Genomic DNA, 22,381 nt, shown 5'->3' with positions numbered 1-22,381 from the left:
AGTAGCCCTTCAACCAAATTGCGCCACATGTTGGAGCCACACAGGCTCTGGCATCTACTAGGCCCCTCAGGAGCCTCTCTGGGCTCGAGCACACACCTGGCCCACGGGAGCACTCTGACCCCCTCAAACACTGGAGCCCTCTGCACTCTGAAAGTGCTCACGAGGCCTTGTTATGTTATGTTATGTTATACAGGGTTTTATATAGCGCACGGCTACTCGAAGAGTGTCCCGGCGCTTTGATTTGCACACCAATCTCATAACATAACAAGAAAATAAACAGATAAAAGACAGAAAAAAAAACAAAAGAGCCCAGGAAAAAACTAAGAAGTAAAAAGCCAGGTTTTGAGCCCCTTCCTAAAAGCCAACAGGTTTGAGGTGCTGCGCAGGGCCACTGGCAGCTTATTCCACAACTGGGGCTCCAACAGTCTAAAGGAGCGGCCTCCAATGCTTTTTTCCCCTAACACGAGGCACTGCAGCAAGAAACAAGGATTCTGACCTCAGCGGCCTGGCTGGATGGTAGAAGGTCAGCCTTTTTTTAAGGTATTTCGCTCCGGAGGCGTGCAGAGCTTTATGTGCCAGAGTCAAGGTCTTAAAAATTATCCGCTTCCGGACAGGAAGCCAGTGCAGTGCCTCCAGGAGGCCCGAGGCTCTAGCACGGCGAGATAGTACAAAGATGGCCCGTGCTGCCGAATTCTGGACCACCTGTAACCGTTGAAGCAGATATTCTGGCAGTCCGAGATAGAGAATGTTAGAATAGTCAATTCTCGAACCAATTATCGCCTGCATTGTGATCTTCCTGTGTTCCTCCGATAACAACGGGAGAAACTTACGCAGCATCCGGAGCAGGCCAAAGCAGGTGCCCGTGAGGCCAATTATCTGTGAGCGCAGTGTGAGGCCGTTGTCAATCTTAATCCCAAGGTTTTTTGCCACCTGGGACGAACTTGCTGGTGGAAACATGTTCTCTGGCCACCACACTTTCCAGTCCGGATCCGAACTGCACCCGAAGAAGAGGACCTCGGATTTATCCGAGTTGCACTTGAGGCTGTTATGTTGGAACCACTGAAATACAGCCTCAAGGCAACCCTGGATCCTACCTCCATCGAAATCCGCACCTCTCTCACAGGTGAAGAGGAGCTGGGTGTCATCGGCGTAGGAAACGATCTGAGCCCCGAAAGACTCCGCCAGAGCTGCCAGAGGGGTCATGAAGATGTTAAATAGAGTTGGGCTCAATACTGAGCCCTGAGGAACTCCGACACCCAATGGCGACATCTCGGCGGAGCAAGCAGAGGCCCAGACTGTTTGTCGACGGCCTGCCAGGAACGAACGAAACCACTGGAGCACCGTCCCCCTGAGACCAATCTCTGAGAGTCTTGCGAGGAGACCCTCATGGGGGACGGTGTCGAAGGCCGCCGACAGATCTAACATCACCAGCATCGCCCTGCCACCCGAATCCAGCACCTCCTTAATCGCCTCCGAAACTTCCAGGAGAGCTGTTTCGGTGCTAAGATTGGTGCGGAAACCCGATTGAGTGGGGTGCAGTAGGTCATGGGACTCCAGGTAATCGGCAAGCACCTTGTGCACATGCTTTTCAATGATCTTCGCGAAAGCAGGCAGGAGCGAGATAGGCCTATAATTCGCCAACACCTCCGCATCCAAACCGGGCTTTTTGAGCAAGGGGATAATCATCGCCTGCTTCCAGGACTGGGGAACCACACCCTGTGCAAGAGAACAGTTCAGCAGGGGGTTCACATATGGATTAATGATAGCTGCCATTTTTGCCAAAAACTTGGCGGGCAGGCATCCCGGGGAGAACCTGATTTAAGACAAGCCATCAGATCAAATGAAGCGGTCATAGAGAGAGGAGGAAAGACTGCCAAGGCCACACCTGCACTGGGCAAGGTAACAGCGGCATTCTCCGCCCGGCAGGGCGCCTCAGGCTCCTGCACAGGGAAAGAGTCCTGGATCAATTGGATCTTAGAGGTAAAAAAGTCCGCGATCGCCCTGACCCAAGGCGCAGGAGGGGGAGTCTGGGTCGACGCAGCGCGTGAAGTCGTAAACTCCCGCACAATGGCAAAGAGCTCCTTACAGGAATTGGAGGCAGCTTCGGGGTCCTTTTAAAACTACGTCCATGTTGGAGCGGCCCACTGGCACACGGGGCCGCTCTGATACAGTGCCTCAAACCGGCACCAACAGCAGCCTCACGGAGCCCCCCCCAGCCCTTACTACTCACCGGGATGTTCTTCGGCGGGGCTCCTCTGCTCTGGGAGGCAGCGGCATCTCTCCTGCGGGGCTTCCCGGAACTCCTGGGAGCCCCGCACTAGCGTCGGCGGCCTCGGCCGCCATCTTCGCCTCACCCGGGCCCCCTCCTGGGGTCCAGGGCTCTCTCTCTCCACAGGCCGCGACTCTGCAGACGAGCCCCGCAGATGCCCGGGAGTCAGCCAATGGCAGTGCGGCTCCCGGGACGAGCCCCTAATGATGCTGTAGCCTCAAACCAATGGCTGCACGGCTCGGATGATGACGCGGCGGCGCTGGGACCAGTCCCAGCGCGGCGTTAGTGAGGGGGCTCGACTCCCTTGACCAATGGGAGAGCAGCGGGCTCGATCTTCATCACTGAAGCTCCGGCAAGTTACGGCGAGATCGTGGGACGATTTACAGCCCCCTGGCAGTGGAAAACTTTAGCGGCAGCAAGGTTTTGGCGGTGCTGGCCACGACTAGGCCGCCCTCAGGGTCACAAATGTGGTTTTAGGGCAGAATTCACAAGGGGAGGCACCACAGACCTCCGACCCTCGCAAACGTTGTGCCGATGAGCACACCGATCTAAACCCTCAAGCAGCAGTTGACAAACTCACGCTCCAGGCAAAAAAATAAAGCGCTACCAGGCACTTAGGGGAACAAAAGTCCAGCAACAGGTCCTTCAGGAGTCCAGGACACCAGCAGTCCAGGACATAAGGTGGAGCACAGCAGCTCCCAGAAGAAAAGTCCATCAGATATCCAGGGGCTGGGCAGGGCCCAGGGAGGCAAGCCTTCCCCTGGGCCCAAGCAGCAGCATGCCCCTGGCAGGATTCAAGTTGGGAACAAGAACATTTTGTAAGGGAACACAGACCCTTTTTATACCATAAAATCCTTTGTCTAGCAGGGTGCAGGCAATGTGAGAACCAGCTACAACTCGTTATAGGGAACTCCTTTCACTGGCCAGGCTGGGGACATCAGACGCACCACAGGGGGTGGAGCCAGCATTGTGTGGGGAAAGCCTAGCCCTATTCAGGCCCAGGTGCACCCCTCCCCTCACATCAGCATGCTAATCACTCCACTCACCACCGGGGCCGACCTATCCAGACTCTTGGAGCCAGGCTCACCAGCCAGCTTCAGCCAATCACACGCCAGACACAAATTACACAACATGCCAACTTCTAGAAGTGGCACTTCCGCACTAGACTCATTTATGCCGCATACATCATTGCGCAGCATTCAATCTCACGAGTTCGCACATACCAAACTCGACCCTGCACTCCCCACACATCAGGAAGTACCATGGTCATACATATTCCCCATGCATTCCTATGGGAGGGCAGGTCACTCTCACCACTTTACACTGTACCACAGTGAAAAAGTGTGCAGAGGCCTAAAATCACCAACACCAGGTCACAGAACCAGGCTAGGAAAAAGCAAAAAGTTTCGGGGTGAACCTGCCAAAAGGGCCAGGTCCAACAACAATGCTTTTTACTTATGTTTATGGAATGGATGTATGTGGTGTGGAGCGGATTTATGTGGATTGGATTGAAATTGTTAGTTGTGGAATTGTGAGGCGTGGAATAGTGTGGTGCAGAGGGGATTTGTGTATTGGAATTATGTGGCATGGTGTGAAGTGGTATTATGCAGTAATTATGTGGTATTAAGTGTGCTGGAATTGTATAGCGTGGGATTGTGTGTAATCACTGGATATTAAACAAGCCTCCCACTAATTAAAAAAAAACATTTTTTTTATATACATTGAATCATGTGCGCTTCCTACACACCTCCTTTGCATTTGTAAAAGGATCATCTGCATTATACCCAAATTAATATTTCGTTGTATTGAAAGGCACTAAGACATTAAAGTAAAGTTATGAAATAAGATGGCACTTAAACAAATACCCCCTTTACACACTATACAAGTTGCTCAGTGCAGTAAGTTATTTTACCAGACGTTTTCCTAAGCTCGTTGGCACAGAAAGTTAATAACTGTTAATAACTGCCAAGTGGCTGAAAGCCATGCAGCATCTCCTCAACCAGTTATGGATATTTGTACTTGCACTGGAGAAGCACATAATCAAAAGGAAAATACAAAACTACAAATCCCACAATGCAATGTTCCTGGTCCCCCAAAAAAACAGAACGAGGTAAATTGAAAAATAGTTTCCTTCATTTCCCACATAGCATATTTTCATTACAAGGAAATTACATTATAAGATTAACAAAACAGTTCGAATCTACCACTGTTTACCTAGATGTATGTATTTTCTTGTTTACGTTCCAGCCACTGTTGCATTGTGTTTTCATAACTGACTTCTGTAGAAAGGAAAATATACGGCCTTCCCCTGCTATTTGTTCTTGAGGCTGCATTGTCTGGTTAATGGGAGTGTTCTTTTTATGTCTCAGACATTCCTGCTGGTGTGAGGAATAGAGCAGTAAAGGAGACTCCCCTAGTTATGCAGCCGGTACCTCAGATAATCATTCTTTAGCTCACTCCGCCACCGCAGTTCAGACATTGCCATATGCAAATCAGTCTGACCCTGTGCCTCATGGGAACAGTCCAGCCTGAACTGCCAAGCCAACGTCTTCCCTGGACCAGAAACAAGCATCCTTGGACCGGTTTCTGGCTAATCAGCTATCAGCAGCCAGGCTAGCTTGAATCCAGTGGCAAAGTGAGCAAGGGACCCACGTCTGGGCATACCCTGCAAACGTAGGGCGAACAAAGCAAAACCAAAGGGGATGATGGACGGAGTGTTGAACAATGCAAGCACTCACCCTCAGGCAACTGATCTGGGTTTAATCCATCATCATTCTTTAGCTTACTCCGCCACCGCAGTTCAGACATGGCCATATGCAAATCAGTCTGACCCTGGGGTGGCGTAGTGGGCAAAAGAACGTTGGATTTAAACCCAATCTTTTGACTGGGGAGATTATTAGCATTGCCAGCATTCCGTTCATCATTTGTTTGCTGTAACACTTTTCGTCCTAAGTGGGATGGGTATGTCCAGACGTGGGTTCCTTACTAACTGTGCCACTGGATTCAAGCTAGCCTGGCCGAAGAAGGGTGAAATACCCTGAATCTGGTCCCAGGAGGCTTGTTTCCGGTCCAGGGAAGACCTGACCTGTCAGTTCGGTCTGGACTGTTCCCATGGGGGACAGGGTCAAGACTGTTTTGCATATGGATGGGTCCAAACTGGGGTGGCGGAGTGGGCAAAAGAACGATGGATTTAAACTAGATCTTTTGACTGGGGGAGAATGTTATCATTGTCAGCATTCCGTTCATCATTTGTTTGCTGTAACACTTAATGACAGCTGTCTGAAAGATCTAAATTATATATTGAATAGGAGAAATTCTCTCTCACCTCATGCAACTGGCTGTCTAGTGTATCATTCCAATTCTTATATGTGCTTACATTGCAATGTATGAGAGACAATTTTACATCTCAAAGGTACATTTAATATACCACAGATGAAATTATTGTTTTCATAGATGCATTGTATGCAAAAAAGCAATCTTCCTTTTTTTCAGTGCAGCTGCAGCATATTTTTTTAATGTTTTAATTAGAACATATAATATACTCCAGACCTGTTGCTTTTGCAAGTGCTTCTTTGTAATCCTGTAAACCAGTCCCTTAATTCCTAAGAACTTTTGTAAAGGTAATGCCATACAATTGCTACTGAGACAAGTTCATTTCCCAGGAAGTACAGAATAGTAATTGTCCCTTCCATTTTGTTTTGCACTTGTGCTATCACAATCTCCAATGCCTCCCCTTCAACAGTCAATCACCTCCTCTTGTTCCTGCAGCAGTCCACATTAACTGGCATTCCTCAAAGTAATGCATCACATAATCATACTTCAGCACCCTCTTTACCACCAATGGGAACAAGCATTTACAATGCAATGGTTTTGCCTTTGTTAAAGTTAGAGCGATTGGCATTGCTCTTGACATTATTTTTATTTATGTTTTTTTTAACATAAATAAATGGCATTGTCATTTACAATGCCACTAGCTTTATCTCTTGCAAATGACACACACCAACACCCACAGAGAGCCCCCCCAACACACACAAACCCCCCCCCCACACACACACCCACACAGAGCCCCCCCACACACAGCCACACAAAGCCCCCCACACACACCCACACAGAGCCCCCCCACACACACACCCACACAGAGCCCCCCACACACTGCGAGCCCCACCCCACACACTGTAGGCTCGCTGCGAGCCCCCCCGCAGGCAACAGAGGCACGAAAACAGGGTCACAAGCAAGCAACAGGGTCACAAGCAAGCAACAGGGTCCCAAGCAAGCAACAGGGTCACAAGCAGGCAACAGAGGCACGAAAACAGGGTCCCAAGCAGGCAACAGAGGCACGAAAACAGGGTCCCAAGCAGGCAACAGTGGCACAAAAAGAGGGTCCCAAGCAGGCAACAGAGGCACGAAAACAGGGTCACAAGCAAGCAACAGGGTCACAAGCAAGCAACAGGGTCCCAAGCAAGCAACAGGGGCACGTAAAGAGGGCCACAAGCAGGCAACAGAGGCACGAAAACAGGGTCCCAAGCAGGCAACAGCGGCACGAAAACAGGGTCCCAAGCAGGCAACAGCGGCACGAAAACAGGGTCCCAAGCAGGCAACAGAGGCACGAAAACAGGGTCCCAAGCAGGCAACAGAGGCACGTAAAGAGGGCCACAAGCAGGCAACAGAGGCACGTAAAGAGGGCCACAAGCAGGCAACAGAGGCACGTAAACAGGGTCACAAGCAGGCAACAGAGGCACGAAAACAGGGTCACAAGCAGGCAACAGAGGCACAAAAACAGGGTCACAAGCAGGCAACAGAGGCACGAAAACAGGGTCACAAGCAGGCAACAGAGGCACGAAAACAGGGTCACAAGCAAGCAACAGGGTCACAAGCAAGCAACAGGGTCACAAGCAAGCAACAGGGTCACAAGCAGGCAACAGAGGTACGTAAAGAGGGCCACAAGCAGGCAACAAAGGCACGAAAACAGGGTCCCAAGCAGGCAACAGTGGCACGAAAACAGGGTCCCAAGCAGGCAACAGAGGCACAAGCAGGCAACAGAGGCACAAGCAGGCAACAGAGGCACGAACACAGGGTCACAAGCAGGCAACAGAGGCACGAAAACAGGGACCCAAGCAGGCAACAGAGGCACAAGCAGGCAACAGAGGCACGAAAACAGGGTCACAAGCAGGCAACAGGCACGAAAACAGGGTCACAAGCAGGCAACAGAGGCACGTAAAGAGGGCCACAAGCAGGCAACAGAGGCACGAAAACAGGGTCACAAGCAGGCAACAGGCGGATCACTTATAACAAACCAACTCTCCCCTTTTTTCCCGAACTATCCACCACTTCTTGCTATACGCTATTTCAGGCCCCTCATTCTCACGGTCTCTGAACCCCACACTTTTTCCAGTGTTGAGTTGAACATTTCTTCCTCCCATGTACTGCAGAGAGAGATAGCGACACAGGGAGGGGGAGCAGATTAGGGGAGATAATGACACAAGGAGGGAGAGTAGCACAGGGGGAGATAATGGCAAAGGGAGGGAGAGTAGTGCAGCAGGAGATTGCGACACAGGGAGGAATAGCAGCGCAGGAGGAGATAGTGACACAGGGAGGGAGAGCAGCGCAAGGGGAGATAGCGACAGGGAGGGAGCCGAGAGTAGCACAGGGGGAGATCGTAGACGTGGCCTGGTGATGGCAGACATACCACTTCGGACTCCAGCAGCCAGGTGCCAACCAGTGCCTCAGTGCCACACCCTGCGAATCACTTACTGCCTTCCCGTGCATTAAAGCAATGCGCAGTACAATGCTCTAATATAAATGTCCAAATAAAACATAAAATATAAAAGGCATCATATTTTAAAGAGTAAAACACCCACAACTCACGTGAACAGACGAGTCTCTCAGACAACCCACGCACAGCACAAGCAGGGCACAGGCATACACAACACACAACAGCACTTACAGGCCCACACGACTCTCAAACACACAGACAGTGCAACACTCGCAGAACATAGACAGACACCACAAAGAACAGCACACCCCACAGACCCACATACAGGACCATCAATATATTACACCACCTGGTGACACGTAGGAAACAGGACATAGACAAAAAACAGCACAAAACACACACAGACAACCCATCCGATTTAGAGGTAGCATATACAGACACAACACAACGACATGCACACTAGACACACAAATCAGCAACATGATGCAGACCCCTCTGGGGAGCGAGGCCTGCCCCCTCCCCTGGGCTGCTCCAGTTTCCAAGAGTACTTCCCAGTACAAATGTGTACAGTAAACCCTGCCGTTAATATGTCCTAGTTGAGTCAAATTAGTAGAAATCGCACGATAGACCGTGAACACGCTTTGCAGTTAGAGTGACCACATAACTCCTCTCCGTGTCAACTGGAAAACGCTTTTCCCATCTCGGGCTCGCCTTTTACAGAATCAGGCATCACGAGGTGCAGCCCAGGTAAATGGATCTACAACGAAGGCTCGCCCGATGCACTGACTTAGTTAAGTGAAGCGGTGGAGCTGCTGACAATATAACAAAAGAGTAACCTGGTCATTGTACTTGCAAAGCACTGTCATTACTAAGTTTGTAAACTTTCTGAGAACACAGAAGAATCCATACTTCACCTATCTTAAGTAAGGTGGTGTCAACCAAACAGCTTTCAGTTTTAGACCCCGGAAAAGGCAGTCAACCTGGGCTTTAGGTCACCCGCATGGGGGTCGAATAGTGAAACTAAACCGGCTTGACACTCACTGACCCTCCTCTTCCCGTGTCACGTGCAAAGCATTAGCCGATAGCAACATGAAAGCCTATCCGACCCACTCCCCGCAATTGAGAGGAAGCAGCTCTCCCCAGCTCACGACTCCATTGACACGGCGCACGTGCTCCGATAGAGGCTGTCCTCTTCAGATAGCGCCCTGCTGGCTCGTGCGCCCCTTATACCATGCCACCTCCCCGACCAACATACGGGTAACCCATATAGGGGGATGCTAATCCACACAGCTATTTCTCTGACAAGCTCGCCCCTCACAGCGGGGTGAGGCCGGTAACCGGCACACAAAGCCCGGCCATGCGGGCGGCCTAGCGCCCCTAAACATAGCCCCGGCCACGAGGAGGAAGACAGGTTGGGGCAGGGGCTCGGAGGGTAGGGGAGGAGGGAAAAAAAAAAAATAATAAATCGACTCACCTGCACCTTGCGACGGCGGCACTTCTCCGGTCTCCCTCTTCGGCATGGGAGACCGGCAGCGTCCTCCGCATCTCCCGGGGTTCCCTCCAGGCCACGGGAGCCCCGCGGGCGCCGCCATACTGCTTGCCGTCTTCCTTCTTGTTGCGGGGGGCGGGCACTTCCGGCCGGCCGCGCTAGGATTGGCCGGCCGGCCAGTCACGGGGCAGGAGAGACGCAGAAGTGCCGGCAATGCCGGACCAGACACGGGGGCGTTCCCGGCGTCGCGTGACGTCGGCAAAAGCCAAAGAATGTCGGGAACGCCCCCGTGTCTGGTCCGGCATTGACGGACAGGCCCCTCGTCCAATGGCAAGGCTCCGTTTACGGAGCCAGCCAATCAATGACGAGGGCCGAACCAAAGCCACACTACTGTTCTCATCAGGTTTTCGCCTGCGCGAAAAAGCTGCGCAGAAAGCGCAGCTTTCGCCAGGCAAAACCTAAAAAGGTACTTAAGGTTTCAAATTTTATGAAAGGCACAGGATAAGACTATTGTTGGACTTGACCCTCTCAGCAGGGTCACCCCAAAATGTTTTTCCTTCATTTATATTTTTGCTAAATTTGTTTTAGTTGGCCTTAGGACTCTACCACTGCTAAACAGTGCTTGTGCTCACTCCCTAAAACATGTTAAAACTGGCTTACACCTGATTGGCATATTTAATTTACTTATAAGTCCCTAGTAAAGTGGTATACCATATACCCAGGACCCTTCAATTAAATACTACCAGTGGGCCTGCAGCACTTACTGTCTCACCCACTTCCATAGCCCCTTAAAACATGTCCCATGTCTGCCATTGCAGCCTGAATGCAGTTTTAACCTGCCAATTTGACTTCGCAATTTCATCCCCTTGCCCAGCCTTAAGTCCTATTTTACTGCATACAAATCACCCTTAAGGTAGACCCTAGGTGCATTGTACTTAAAAGGTTAGACATGTACTTTTAAGTTTCACTTGTCCTGGTACTGAAAAACTCCTTTATTAATTAATTAGTGTTTCACTGTGGGCCCTGTCTCTCCCATAGGATAATATTGAGTTGCCTTATTACATTTTATAAGTGCTAACTTTAGATTGGGAATAGGTAAAAATATAGCCTTTGGTATTTGTGAAATTGTAATTAAAAAAAGTCTTTAATGGTAAAGTCGCATTTTGAGTTTCAATTTTTAAAAATGGCACTTTTAGAAATTAAAGTATGAAAGGGTTTGGACCCTTGTAAATGGTAAACATCATTTTCCATGACTCCTTTTCCCCACAGGCTATTACAAAGCAGTCATTACAACGACTGCATTGTAACAACGCATACCATCACCCTGCAAGTCATAACAAAGACTTGCGGAGGGGTTAGAAGGTGTTGGATATAAAATCCAACACCTTCCCTACTGTTGCACAGATTGGAGTTGGAATAGTAACTTATACTTGTTAGACCCAGGATCCCTGGTTGGCTGAGGTAGGTACCTTAGGCCAAATAGGGACCCGCGTTTCCACATTAGGGAAAGGAAGGACACCTTCTGAGATAGCCCTGCTCACCTCCTTGGTAGCGTGGCAGGAGCAGCCATGCTTATCTTCAAGGCAAATGTGTAAAGTATTTGCAACCACGCTCACAGCAACCCAATGATGACACCACAAATAGACGCCACACGAGTTTTATAAAAACAAATATAAACTTTATATAAAAAGATATACAATAAGACCACACAATATAAACCCAGCATATGCGTATTTGTAATATTCCTACTGGTCGGTTGTTAGGTCAGCCAGCCCTTGTAAGTTCTGGCGATATTAATGAGCCCTTCTAAACATTCCACTGTAATCCTAATACCATGTTATGCAGTTCGTAATGCTAGAATCAGGCACTTTGCAATGTAAAAATGATGCAATTTGTAACACAACAATCAGGCACTTTGAAATGTAACAATAATGCAATGCGTAACGCATCGATCAGGTACTTTGCAATGTAAAAATAATGCAATGCGCAATACACTAATCAGGTAGTTCGCTATGCAGGAATAATGCAATGCATATTACGCTCATCAGGTAGTTCGTTATGCAGAAACAATGCAATGCATCATATGACAATCAGGTAGTTCAGATATGCAGAAATAATGCCATGCGTCATACATTAATCAGGTAGTTTGTTATGCAAGAATAATGCAATGCGTAATACACTAATCAAGTACTCCGTAATGCATAACTGATGCAATGTGTAATACGACAATCAGGTACTCCGTTATTCAGAAATAGAGTAATCCGTAACACATCCCGGCACCGATCACGGGGCCTGTTCCGTCCCTTAGGCTGTCTTTCTGCCACTCATGCTGACTCGCAGGTAGGCTTTGTCAACAGTTGCCCCCAACATGGGGATGGTATAACAAAAAGTGCAGCTCCGCACTCCGGCTCCGGTACTGCCACTCCCTTGGAAATACAGGCCGCAATACGAGCCGAGGTAGAGGCTAGCACTGCCGGAATGAGAGAGAGGCCGAGGGAGTCTCCCTCTGAGCCTGCACCCCGCCCCAGGTGTCGAAACACGTTACCTGAGGGGCGCAAACTCACTCTCCTCTCCTTGTCCAGTGACTTGGGCCTCTGATGCAATATTTGTGAATTGGCAACAGCGGGCTCGAGCCGACGGCTCAGCTCCTTTGGGGCTGCCTGTCCGGGCCGCTAGTGCTACGAAGATCCCATGCTGCCACAGAGCACATGCACACAGCGTCGCTGAGACTCCCTTGAGCTTCGGGTGCATGATCACCGTCAATCCACACGAAGGACTCAGGCTGCACGATGAACACGCATGCAGCGTCACTGATACTCACTTTAACTCCGGGTGCACTTAACAAGGCAATCCTCACGAAGGTCTAACGCTGCACAAAGCACACGCACACAGCTTCATTGAGACTCACTTGAGCTTCGGGTGCACGATCACCCGGCACTCCACACGAAGGTCTCAGGCTGCACGATGAACATGCAAGCAGCGTCACTGAGACTCACTTTAACTCCGGGTGCACGTTAACAAGGCAATCCTCACGAAGGTCTCACGCTGCACAAAGCACAAGCACCCAGCTTTGTTGAGACTCACTTGAATTCCGGGTGCACGATAACAAGGCAGTCCTCACGAAGGTCTCACGCTGCACAAAGCACACGCACACAACGTCAATGAGACTCACTTGGATTCCGGTGCACACGATAACTGGACAATCCTCACAAAGGGTTCAAGCTACCAAAAGCACATGCACACAGCATCGCTGATCCTTGCTTGGACTCCAGGTGCCCGCGATCACAGGACACAGCTTACGAGGGTCTCAGGCTGCAACGAGCACATGCACACAGTGTCACTGAGACTCTCCTGGATACTTTTGTGTACCTGAGTTTCTGGAACAGGGAGCCAGCTCACCTCGGGCACTTGGGGATAAGTTACTTCAGGACACAGCACAGAAAAGTCCTTTCAAACAGGGGGACAAAGCACACAGCAAAAACCCTTTAGCCTTGCCTTGGATAGAGCAGCAAACTGCAGGCCAGCCCCAGAACACACAGCAAAGGCCAGTCCTTTCTTTCAGTCTCTACAGTTCTTTCTTCCTTGGCAAAGGTTCCTCTTGACCACGAAGTAGCTCCAGTCTTGTTCAATCTTGATCAAGCCATTCTCCAGAGTTCAGAGGCTTCAGGTCTGATAGATATACCCCTCAATGGCTTTTAGGTCTTTGTGTTCAGGGGGGCACTGACCCCTGTTAAAACCAGTTCTGGGAGTCTCCCCACCAGTGACACTTTCTTACTTTGATTAGTAGGGGTCTGGATTCTCAATCATTCAACAGGAGATGGGACAATTGTTTTATAGCAGCAACCCAGGCCTCTTCACCTCTAGAGGCTACTCCTCCCCCTAAACTCCAGATGCAGGTCGGCCTATTGCTCTCTCACCTCCTCCCATGGGTCAAGACATTTCCCAGATCCTACCACTTTCAAATCCAGACAGTCAATCCACAAACAGGCAGAGCCACACAGAAATGTTAGAGCACAAAATCCCAGCCACTTCTAAAAGAGTGGCTTCTAAACATACAATGCAAAAGCCACCTTCACAGAAAGATGTGTTATTACATTGTGAGTTCAGGCATACTAAACGTCACCTCTCCATCTTAAGCCTTTGGGAAGATAGGCTGGAAAGCATATTACACAGCCTTCCCATTCTATCCTGTGGGCAAGATGGTCTTTCAACAGTGAAAAGCAAAATGGAGATTATTTCACTGTCAGGACATGTACACACCTTAGTACATGTCCTACCTTTCACATGCACTGCACCCTGCTCGGGGGTACCCTAGACCTACCATAGGGGTGTTTGATGTGCATAGAAAGGGAAGGGTAAGGTCTGGCAAGTGGATGCACTTGTCAGAACAACATGGCAGTTTAACAAACTGCAGGCAGGCACTGCAAATGGCAAGCCTGAGTTCCCTTGTTAAGGCTACTTGTGTGGGTGGCACAATTAGTGCTGCAGGCCCACTAGTTGCATTTGCATTACCAGCCTTGGCACACATAGTGCACTTTACTAGGGACTCTACTAGTAAAACAAACATACCAATCAGGGACAGCCAATTACCATTACACTTTATACAGGGAGCACTTGCACTTTGATACTGTTTAGCAGTGGCTACGTGTCCAAAGCATATAAGTTGTAAGTTAATGTGCGACAAAAGGTCTATGGGGAAAGCAAAAAGTTTAGGGAACTTAAGCCAAAAATGGCCAAGTCCTACAATACTATTCCAATAGCCAGTTCCCGCCTCGTGCAAGTCATCGTTATGAATTGTGGGGTAATGGTATGCGTTGTTACAAGGCTGTCGTAACAACCGTGTTGTAATAGCCTGCAGGGAAAAGGACTGCGGTGTGAGGAGGCATATTCCTTATAAACAGCTAGATTGGGCCTCTTTATTGGGTAAACCAAAACTAGAATCTAGCTGCCTGTTTCCAATGGTGAATAACTCAAAGAAAAATAGAGTCCAGTAACTCAATTTTCTAGTCCCATTCCATGAAGAGGGCCTGGTACACACCACAGGAGTGTCTATTGAAGAAGCAACAGAAGCAACCCATGGAGAGTGTGTTTCTACCTTCTGCCCCCAAACCAGCAACTTACTGAAAATCATTTGCAATAATTGCCACCTAATAAAAAACTTGGCATGCTGCCTGGAGTTACCCTTATTTGCCATAAAGAAAAACACAAGCATTGGACAACAAATAATAAGAGCTAGTGACTCCCAACAAATGTAGCCGAATAATCTACGGTCCCAATGGAATTTGAAACCTGTAGTGGGTTACCACAAATGCAGAAATTGCACAGTTTACAGCTTGACAATTGAAGGTTCCACATAATAAAGGGATTAGGTGTGCCTGATTAGGTCATCAAATGGCTGGATGGTAGGGCAGAGCTGGGCATAGTTCTACTTGCAAATGAATAGGCTGTGTTCTGCCTTCAAACAAAGGACTGTCACCCCTGCATTGTTCATGCAGCCAGCCTGGAGTCAGGGCAGAGGAGTCAGGAAACTTCAAGCACTTCAAAGGGAAATCTGTAGAATGTTCTCCTACTACAAAGCAGGCACCAGGTGTAAACATGGTATCATCAAACCCACTCTTCAGTTCACTTTCTGGACCTGTGGAAGGACATTCAGAAGACTGCCTGCTGATGTGGCATCCTGTGTACTTCTGAAGACTGCTATGCTGCATCTGGAAGGACTGCTTTGCTGCCCGAAGCGTGCCTTCAACTTTTAGAGGCATGCCCTGCTGTTTCAGCCCTATTCTACAGCTGAACTCAGGACCACCAAAGTGACTCAAATGACTAGTTGCATGGCCTCCTGAACAGAGCCTCAGAGACAGAAAAGGTTCCAACCATCCTGCGCCCACAGCTGGACCCAGCCTGAGTGAGCCCCAAACCCCCAAATGGTGCCCCCCCGTCCTGGACTTTTGCTGGTGGTGCTAAAGATGCCCAAATAGTCAACATCCAAAACTTGTAACGTGAAATTTTTGGACTAAAAACTGCTCTGTGAACCGAAAGAAGACCAGGACCAATCTGCTCATCTATCCACCCAAGGTGCATCACCGGTTGGCTTGACCCTAGGCAGCTCCCCCTAAGTTCTTCTCTGCTGCAGCAAATCCTGTTCAGCGCTCCTTCGCTCAAGGGGTACCTGGCCTCCTGGAACTCTAGTCAGCTACAGCCTCCAGCTTCGTCCCACTGGAGATTTTTGACTTCCAAAAAGGTGACTACGTTTGAATGTAACTACAAACAAGAGAGGGAGTGAAGATGTACGGTAAGTTGTGGACTCAGCCTCCTCTATAACTTGTGAAAAAACAAAGAACGTCCACACTTTATTCATAGAAAAAGCTATCCTTCCAGATTTTTTTCTAAAGTGAGTGTTAGAAAACAATAGGTTTTCCTAAGGGTGTATAAGAAACCAGTATGTTTTGTACAAATAATCCTCACCCACCAAAAGGTCCCTTGGTGGCATGCTTCATCATCGGGTTCTTCCCGCCCGCTGCGGGAAGGGGCGTGCTGCGACTGACGGAGACGTGGTGGCACTTGTTAGTGAGGTGATTCTATGTGTTAATGAGAGTGTGGAAGGGTCAGAGACAATGAAGTGAGTAAAAAAATACCTGGCTGCTATAAATGGGCTGTTTCCTCCCTGGTTTGACCATGGAGGAAACAGACTATTATAGCATACATTCCTCTTCTCCCCTTGTTACTAATACCAGCTACTGGGAGTATTAAAGATTAGTTTCCATGCAGCCAGGTATTTTTTAACTCACTTCATTATCTCTGACCCTTCCACTCTCACACCAACACACAGAATCACCTCACTAAAGTGCCCTCGCGTCTGTAGATTGCAGCACGCCCCGTCCCCAGCGGGGCGGGAAGAACCCGATGAAGAAGCATGCCACAAAGGGACCTTTTGGTGGTTGAGGGTTATCTTAGCAAATCATACTTTTTCCCTATACACCTTTAGGAAAACCTATTGTCTTCTAACACTCACTTTAGAAGAAATTCTGGAAGGATAACTTTTTCTATGAATGAAGTGCGGACTTTTTAAAAGTCTGAATGTAGAAATCTTCTCCGCGATTTTGACCAGTGACTTTTCAACAATGATGCTTCCTCCTTGGACATCGCCGGAAGCGTTGCCCCACTGAAATGTACCTTTATTTTTCTCAGAACTTCTTCTAAGTCCAGAGGTAAGCCATGACCAGGCCCGATCCAATTTTTGTGTCTGACTTGCATTCCATCGCGGTCTGCCATATTTTTCGACATTGAACTAGTCTTGCATGACTAGATGTCAGCAGTTAGTGCTTTTATCTTTTAGGTATTCCTTTTTTACCTTAAACTTTAAAAATTTACAACTCCGATTCAACTGATTGGATTTTTGTCATTTAGTGTCAGACAATTTCTTTAAAAAAATTCATTTCTAAATTGGTGTGGGATTTTTCTTGTGTTGTGCTATCGCTGAATTATTGCTTGTGTGCTGCATAAATACTTTACACATTGCCTTTAAGTTAAGCCTTAATGCTTTTGTGCCAATCTACCTGAGGGTTAAGCACAAGTTAATTTCGTGGCTTTGGTGTTACACTCTGGTGTGGACCATGACTGTTGTTTGAACAGGGGTACCAACAACCCAATTGCTCACAATTAACGGCTACAATACAAATAACAAGTAAACTGTATTCCTAGCATGGAAAAATCAACTGCATACAAAGCAGTACTGTGAATGCGTCTTTTATTTAGCAGTTTGCCATTCTTGCAACCTGACTCTGTTCTCTGATTACCTCATAGCCTTGTCCATCTTCAAGTATATTACTGAACACTATTTCTGCTTAAAGGTCATTTACTGCTGTCCTTTTTCATCAGTTAAATGTTTAAATGTCCTGAACTCTCAATTCTCCTTCTTTGAATTTATATTTATCAGAGAAACAATCAAATATCATGTTTTACTTAGTTTAAAGTGGCCTTTTTCTAACAAGGACCACATGGGTACTATGCACATTAATGAATGTCAATCAATTACCTTCAGCCACTCTGCAGTTTTATGGTCTATGATAAGCAACTTGCAATTTCACCACAAATCCCTCGTGAAGGTTCTTGGTGCCTTCACTATCCCGACAATGTACCTTGTATTTTCTTACCACGAGTACTTCAAAAATGCACATGGAACCTTTCCCACACGTCTCTACTGCCTCCATCTAAATCCAACCTTACGGTACGGTCCGCAACCAACTTAAGCATTGCCTAATAGGGTGGTGGTCATTACAGTTTGAGCATTCATGCTTGGATTTGATTTGAATTTATAAAGTGCAGGATTGCCCAGGTAAGGAGTGCCCCAGTGCTTTGTATCTGCAGGGATGTTCACCCACATGCATCAACCTATTTAGGAAGTGCAAACGGTGCGAATCGGTAAAATCGGCCGTTTGCACTTCCTAAATAAGTTTTTGGGATGCATCATGCATTTTTGTGAAAATCGCTATTTTTAGCGGTTTCCAAAAATGCGATTGCTTTTAAGGAATCGCAATTTTGCAATTCCTTAAAAGCAATGCATGATTGTTTTTCAAATTGCGAATTAGCAATTAGGAGGTGCAAATTACCACGAGGTTGAACCTCGTGGTAATTTGCAAAAAGTTTTGAAAAAGCTAAAAAATGAATTTTTTAAACGCTCATGTTTCAGACACGCATGTCCTTAGGACATGTGTGTGTGAAACATGCACTTCAAATTACATTTCTGGGGTGCAGGGGGGTGTCCTTTGGACCCCCCTCTGCACCCTTGGAATGCATTAACAAATTGCGATTTTCAAAAAGAAAATCGCAATTTGTTAAAGCCTTCCCATTGATCCCTATGGGACTTTTGTCCCATAGGAATCATTGGGAATTGCGAATTCGCACTTTGGAATTTGCATAACATTTGTGATTCGGTACAAATTGCGATTTTTACTGAATCGCAAATAATTTGCGAAAATATACATGCATCCCATTTTGCGAATTCCAAATTGCGATTCCCTATTTTTCGCAATTTGGAATTCGCAAAAGGCCGGGATGATGCATGTGGCTGATTGTGTGCAAGCCCAATGTTGCCTGCCCCATCCTGCCGGCTTTAGAGCTGTTGGCGCCCGGTGTGAAATTATTTTTGGCAACCCCCAAGACCTCGTCGTTCCTCACTACAATCAGATGAATGTGCCCCATATCTCCCACAGCTCCACTCTCACATATGTTTTATTTGATGTAAAGCACTGGTAAAGCCTGGCTTTACTAATAAGAATGTATAGCTACAGAAACAAATCTTTTTCAGAAACATTAGGAATAGATAATGAAAGACAGGGGGGAAAAACATAACTTCCTAACCTATTTTATGCCGTTTGCATGCAGCTGTTTGATGACAGTTCCTAAGAGTATCTGCGCTACATAAGGGTTGTATCTTATGAACTGCGGGAACAAAAGGATCTCTGTGGCAAAAGCAGTAACCCTCTCTGCTATCCACATAAAATACAGATCTGTGAGCTACACAGTACACATTCTTTGTGGAAGGCATACTAACTCTCTGTGCTGCTTTATGGTGAGCCAAAACTGCCACTAGACAAAACTCTGATTTCTCTCTCTAGCAGGATGATTAATCACAGGAGCCATCTTGACATTTCTATTGCTGCTTGTAACCTGGGTGTAGAAGGAACTCTGCTGCAGGTGTTTTTAAATCGTAGGGTATTGCTAAACATAGCACCTCCTCCCCAGATCAGCACCCAGTACGGCCGCACCGGTCGCACCACCATAAAGCAGGCCCTGGCAATGCACCTTAGTTACAGGGTGATTGTCACTGGAATGCTGTTGATCATGTGAATTTCCTTGTGGGCACTATTCATTGCAGTGACCACTAGTCGTTGAGAAAGGGCTATTGCGGGTGACACAAGTGTAATTCTGTATCCTAATTCTCAATCACAGCAATGCTATGTCATCCTGCCAACATGAACTTGGACTTACTTTATTAAATATATGTATTTAAATATATGCGGTTTGCACGAGTATGCATCGGGTGTGAGTGCTTCTAATAGTACAGATAAACAAATAATTCATGTTGAGGCCTTTACATTAGCTCCTTTCCTCTTCCATTAGTCCCTCCGTCCACCACACTTTCTATTGTAACAACTTTAAGATGTCTACATATTATCTCATCTTAATCGTCTGCTTGTTGATCTGAATGAGGCGTGCATATGAGGGCTTGGTAGCGCACATCTTCACTGTTTCCTATCATTTTGCCATCTCTTCCCAATTTCTTCTGCCAACTTTCTATATCTGTATTTCCAAATCCCTCGATCTTTATCACTTTAGGTACCTCTATCCGTTTATTGCCTCCTGGGTATACTACCTTCCTTATCCAGCTACCATTTTCCTATTAGGTGCTTGTCCTAAGTGCCCCACGAGATCTTCTGGCATTGCTCCATACCCTGCTCCTAGTTTGTGACATCACTCTGAAGGTGAACCTCACTCTCTTTCTTTAGTCTTGCTCAACTTACTATTTTATCCTTTTGCATCTCACAGCAGCTTAGGTGCTCTGGAGGGAAGTCCGAATTGGCCGTGTCCCAGACCTCCCACCTGGTCCTACGTTATCATTGTACTCTTCCCCACTCTGGGTTCCACCATGAAAGAACATTACTAGACAAAACTCTGATTTCTCTCTCTAGCAGGAACAATAATCCCAGGAGCTATCTTGACATTTGTATTGCTGCTTGTAAACTGGGTGTAGAAGGAGCTCTGCTGCAGGTGTTTTTAAATCGTAGGGTATTGCTAAATATAGCGCCCCCGGAGGTCAGCGCCCCCCTCCCCAGGTCAGCACCCAGTGCGGCCGCACCGGTCACACCACCCAAAGCAGGCCCTGGCGATGCACCTTAGTTACAGGGTGATTTACTATGTTATCCTTTTGCATCTCACAGCAGCTTAGGTGCTCTGGAGGGAAGTCCGAATTGGCCGTGTCCCAGACCTCCCACCTGGTCCTACGTTATCATTGTACTCTTCCCCACTCTGGGTTCCACCATGGAAGAACATTTACCAGTCTCACTGCTTATTCCCATCCTGGTGCATCCCTCATGACTCTGTCTTTCCAATCCCTCTCTCCTTCTATTGATGTGTCCAACTCCTTCTTCTCTTAAAAACTCCTGTCCAATGGCAGCCCTCTAATCCCCTGTCCCTTTACTAACCACACATTGCTTTCCCACTTCTCCCTGGGGAGTGGTCTGTCCCCTTCATTTATTCTCCTCCCACTCCACTATGTTACATCTTCCTTTTCCCATTTACGATGGTAACTTGTGCACACTCTCTTCACCTTTACCTATTGCCTTCCCCCTCGTACCCTAAGGGTTCTTCATTGCTTGTCATTCTCAAAGGCTCTTCTGTGATCATTCCTTTTACCCGGTCATAATTTGTCTGCTCCTTGGGAAGTCTGGTACCCTGACTCTCAAACTCTCTCAAAATGACTGTACAAGTTGTCGACAGATTGCATATTTACAAAAGCCTTGTCACATGCTCACTGGCAATAAACGAAATGTCCAAATACTGCTATAAAAATTAATATAATCATTTCATGTTTACTTAATAAAATTTGATTTGGACTTTAACTTTACAATCGTTAATGTAACCGAGGCCGGTGTTCACCGTGATGATGCTGGTAGGTGAACAACCTTTACAACAAAACTTTTACAACGCACTACCATTACAACGCGGTCATTACAACGCAAACCATTACAACGCATTGCGCTGGGGGGCGCTCTAGGATAGGGAATACGTTTAATTTTCTATCCAACACCTTCCCTAGTGTCCACGGGGACTGGAGTTGGAAAAGAAAATTAAACTTTTCACTATCCAGCACCTCTAAGCGCTATGCGTTGTAAAGGTATGCGATGTAAAAACCGCGTTGTAAAGGCAGGCGTTGTAATAGCCTGCGTTGTAACGTCATACATCTATGCTGGTACTGTGCATTGCTGCTCACGTAGAATAGTGTAAACATTCTCATTGTTTACAAGAGATCATTCATTCTTATATCCCGCTTTAAATACTTGTTCTTGGGGTCAATGCGCTTTCGAATATTGCTTCCGATCATGCTCATAAAGACAGTGATGTCCTTCAGCAGGGCAGACAGGCTGTGGTTGTGGTATCGCTCTTACATCCTTACAGCACAGTAACCTTCATCAAGTGCATCTGTTTTGTAAACATCTCCACAAAGGTCTGCTAGACCAGAGTAAGGTAGTTATGAATACATCCGCTTTTTAATTTCATTATTTATCCATTCTTTTAATCCAACAGAAGTACATTCTGATTCAAATCCAGTATTTTTAAAAGTAAATGAAAAGAAGCGAATTCTGATGGCCTCTGGAGTTGGCACCAACAGCACAGCTAAATCTGGAGTCGTCTTGCGTATCGGTAAGTTCCTTTACTTGTAACTTCACTTCTTAATAACGTAACGAGCTCGGACGTGTAGAAAGCTGGAAACTCCTTTTTGTTTAAAAAAGGAGGTAGGGAGAACTTTGCCCCACATGCTAGGCTAATCATTGTCTGATAACCCAGCAAGATAGATTTTTAACCTAAGATCTCATGGACAAAAATGCATGAGCAGATAGGAATGGTATAGGGTTCTGCATTGTTAGGGAACTGCACAAATTGTCATTGATTTTCATTGGTAGAATAAAGAGATACCCCCACTTGCGCAATGGTACCAGAGGCTGTGGTCATTGAAGGTCCTGCAACATTTGACTCACAAGGTAGAAGTCTCAGAAGTTGAGCAAATGGAGACCATTATCAGATGTGCTGAGCAATGGAATATCACGCACTTGGTATATGATGTCAAAAAGGGCGGTACAGAGCGGGTACTGATGGGAAAATTCACCCATGCCCTTGAGCTTTAGCTCATATA

General features: G+C 47.2%; 1 protein-coding gene across 1 annotated transcript in view; it reads left to right on the top strand.

Annotated features, from left to right (window-relative positions):
* Positions 1 to 22,381, top strand: part of ADAMTSL3 (ADAMTS like 3) — a 2,358,716-nt gene that overhangs the window by 2,157,597 nt on the left and 178,738 nt on the right. Inside the window, exon 25 of the mRNA XM_086958228.1 lies at positions 21,775 to 21,891. Coding sequence (XP_086814354.1) covers positions 21,775 to 21,891 — 117 coding nt within the window. The remainder of the gene's footprint in view (positions 1 to 21,774; positions 21,892 to 22,381) is intronic.

This window comes from Lissotriton vulgaris, chromosome 2_1, assembly GCF_964263255.1.
Source record: "Lissotriton vulgaris chromosome 2_1, aLisVul1.2, whole genome shotgun sequence".
NCBI lineage: Eukaryota > Metazoa > Chordata > Amphibia > Caudata > Salamandridae > Lissotriton > Lissotriton vulgaris.
Note: the sequence above shows the minus strand (reverse complement) of the source record. Positions and strands in the feature narration are given on the sequence as shown.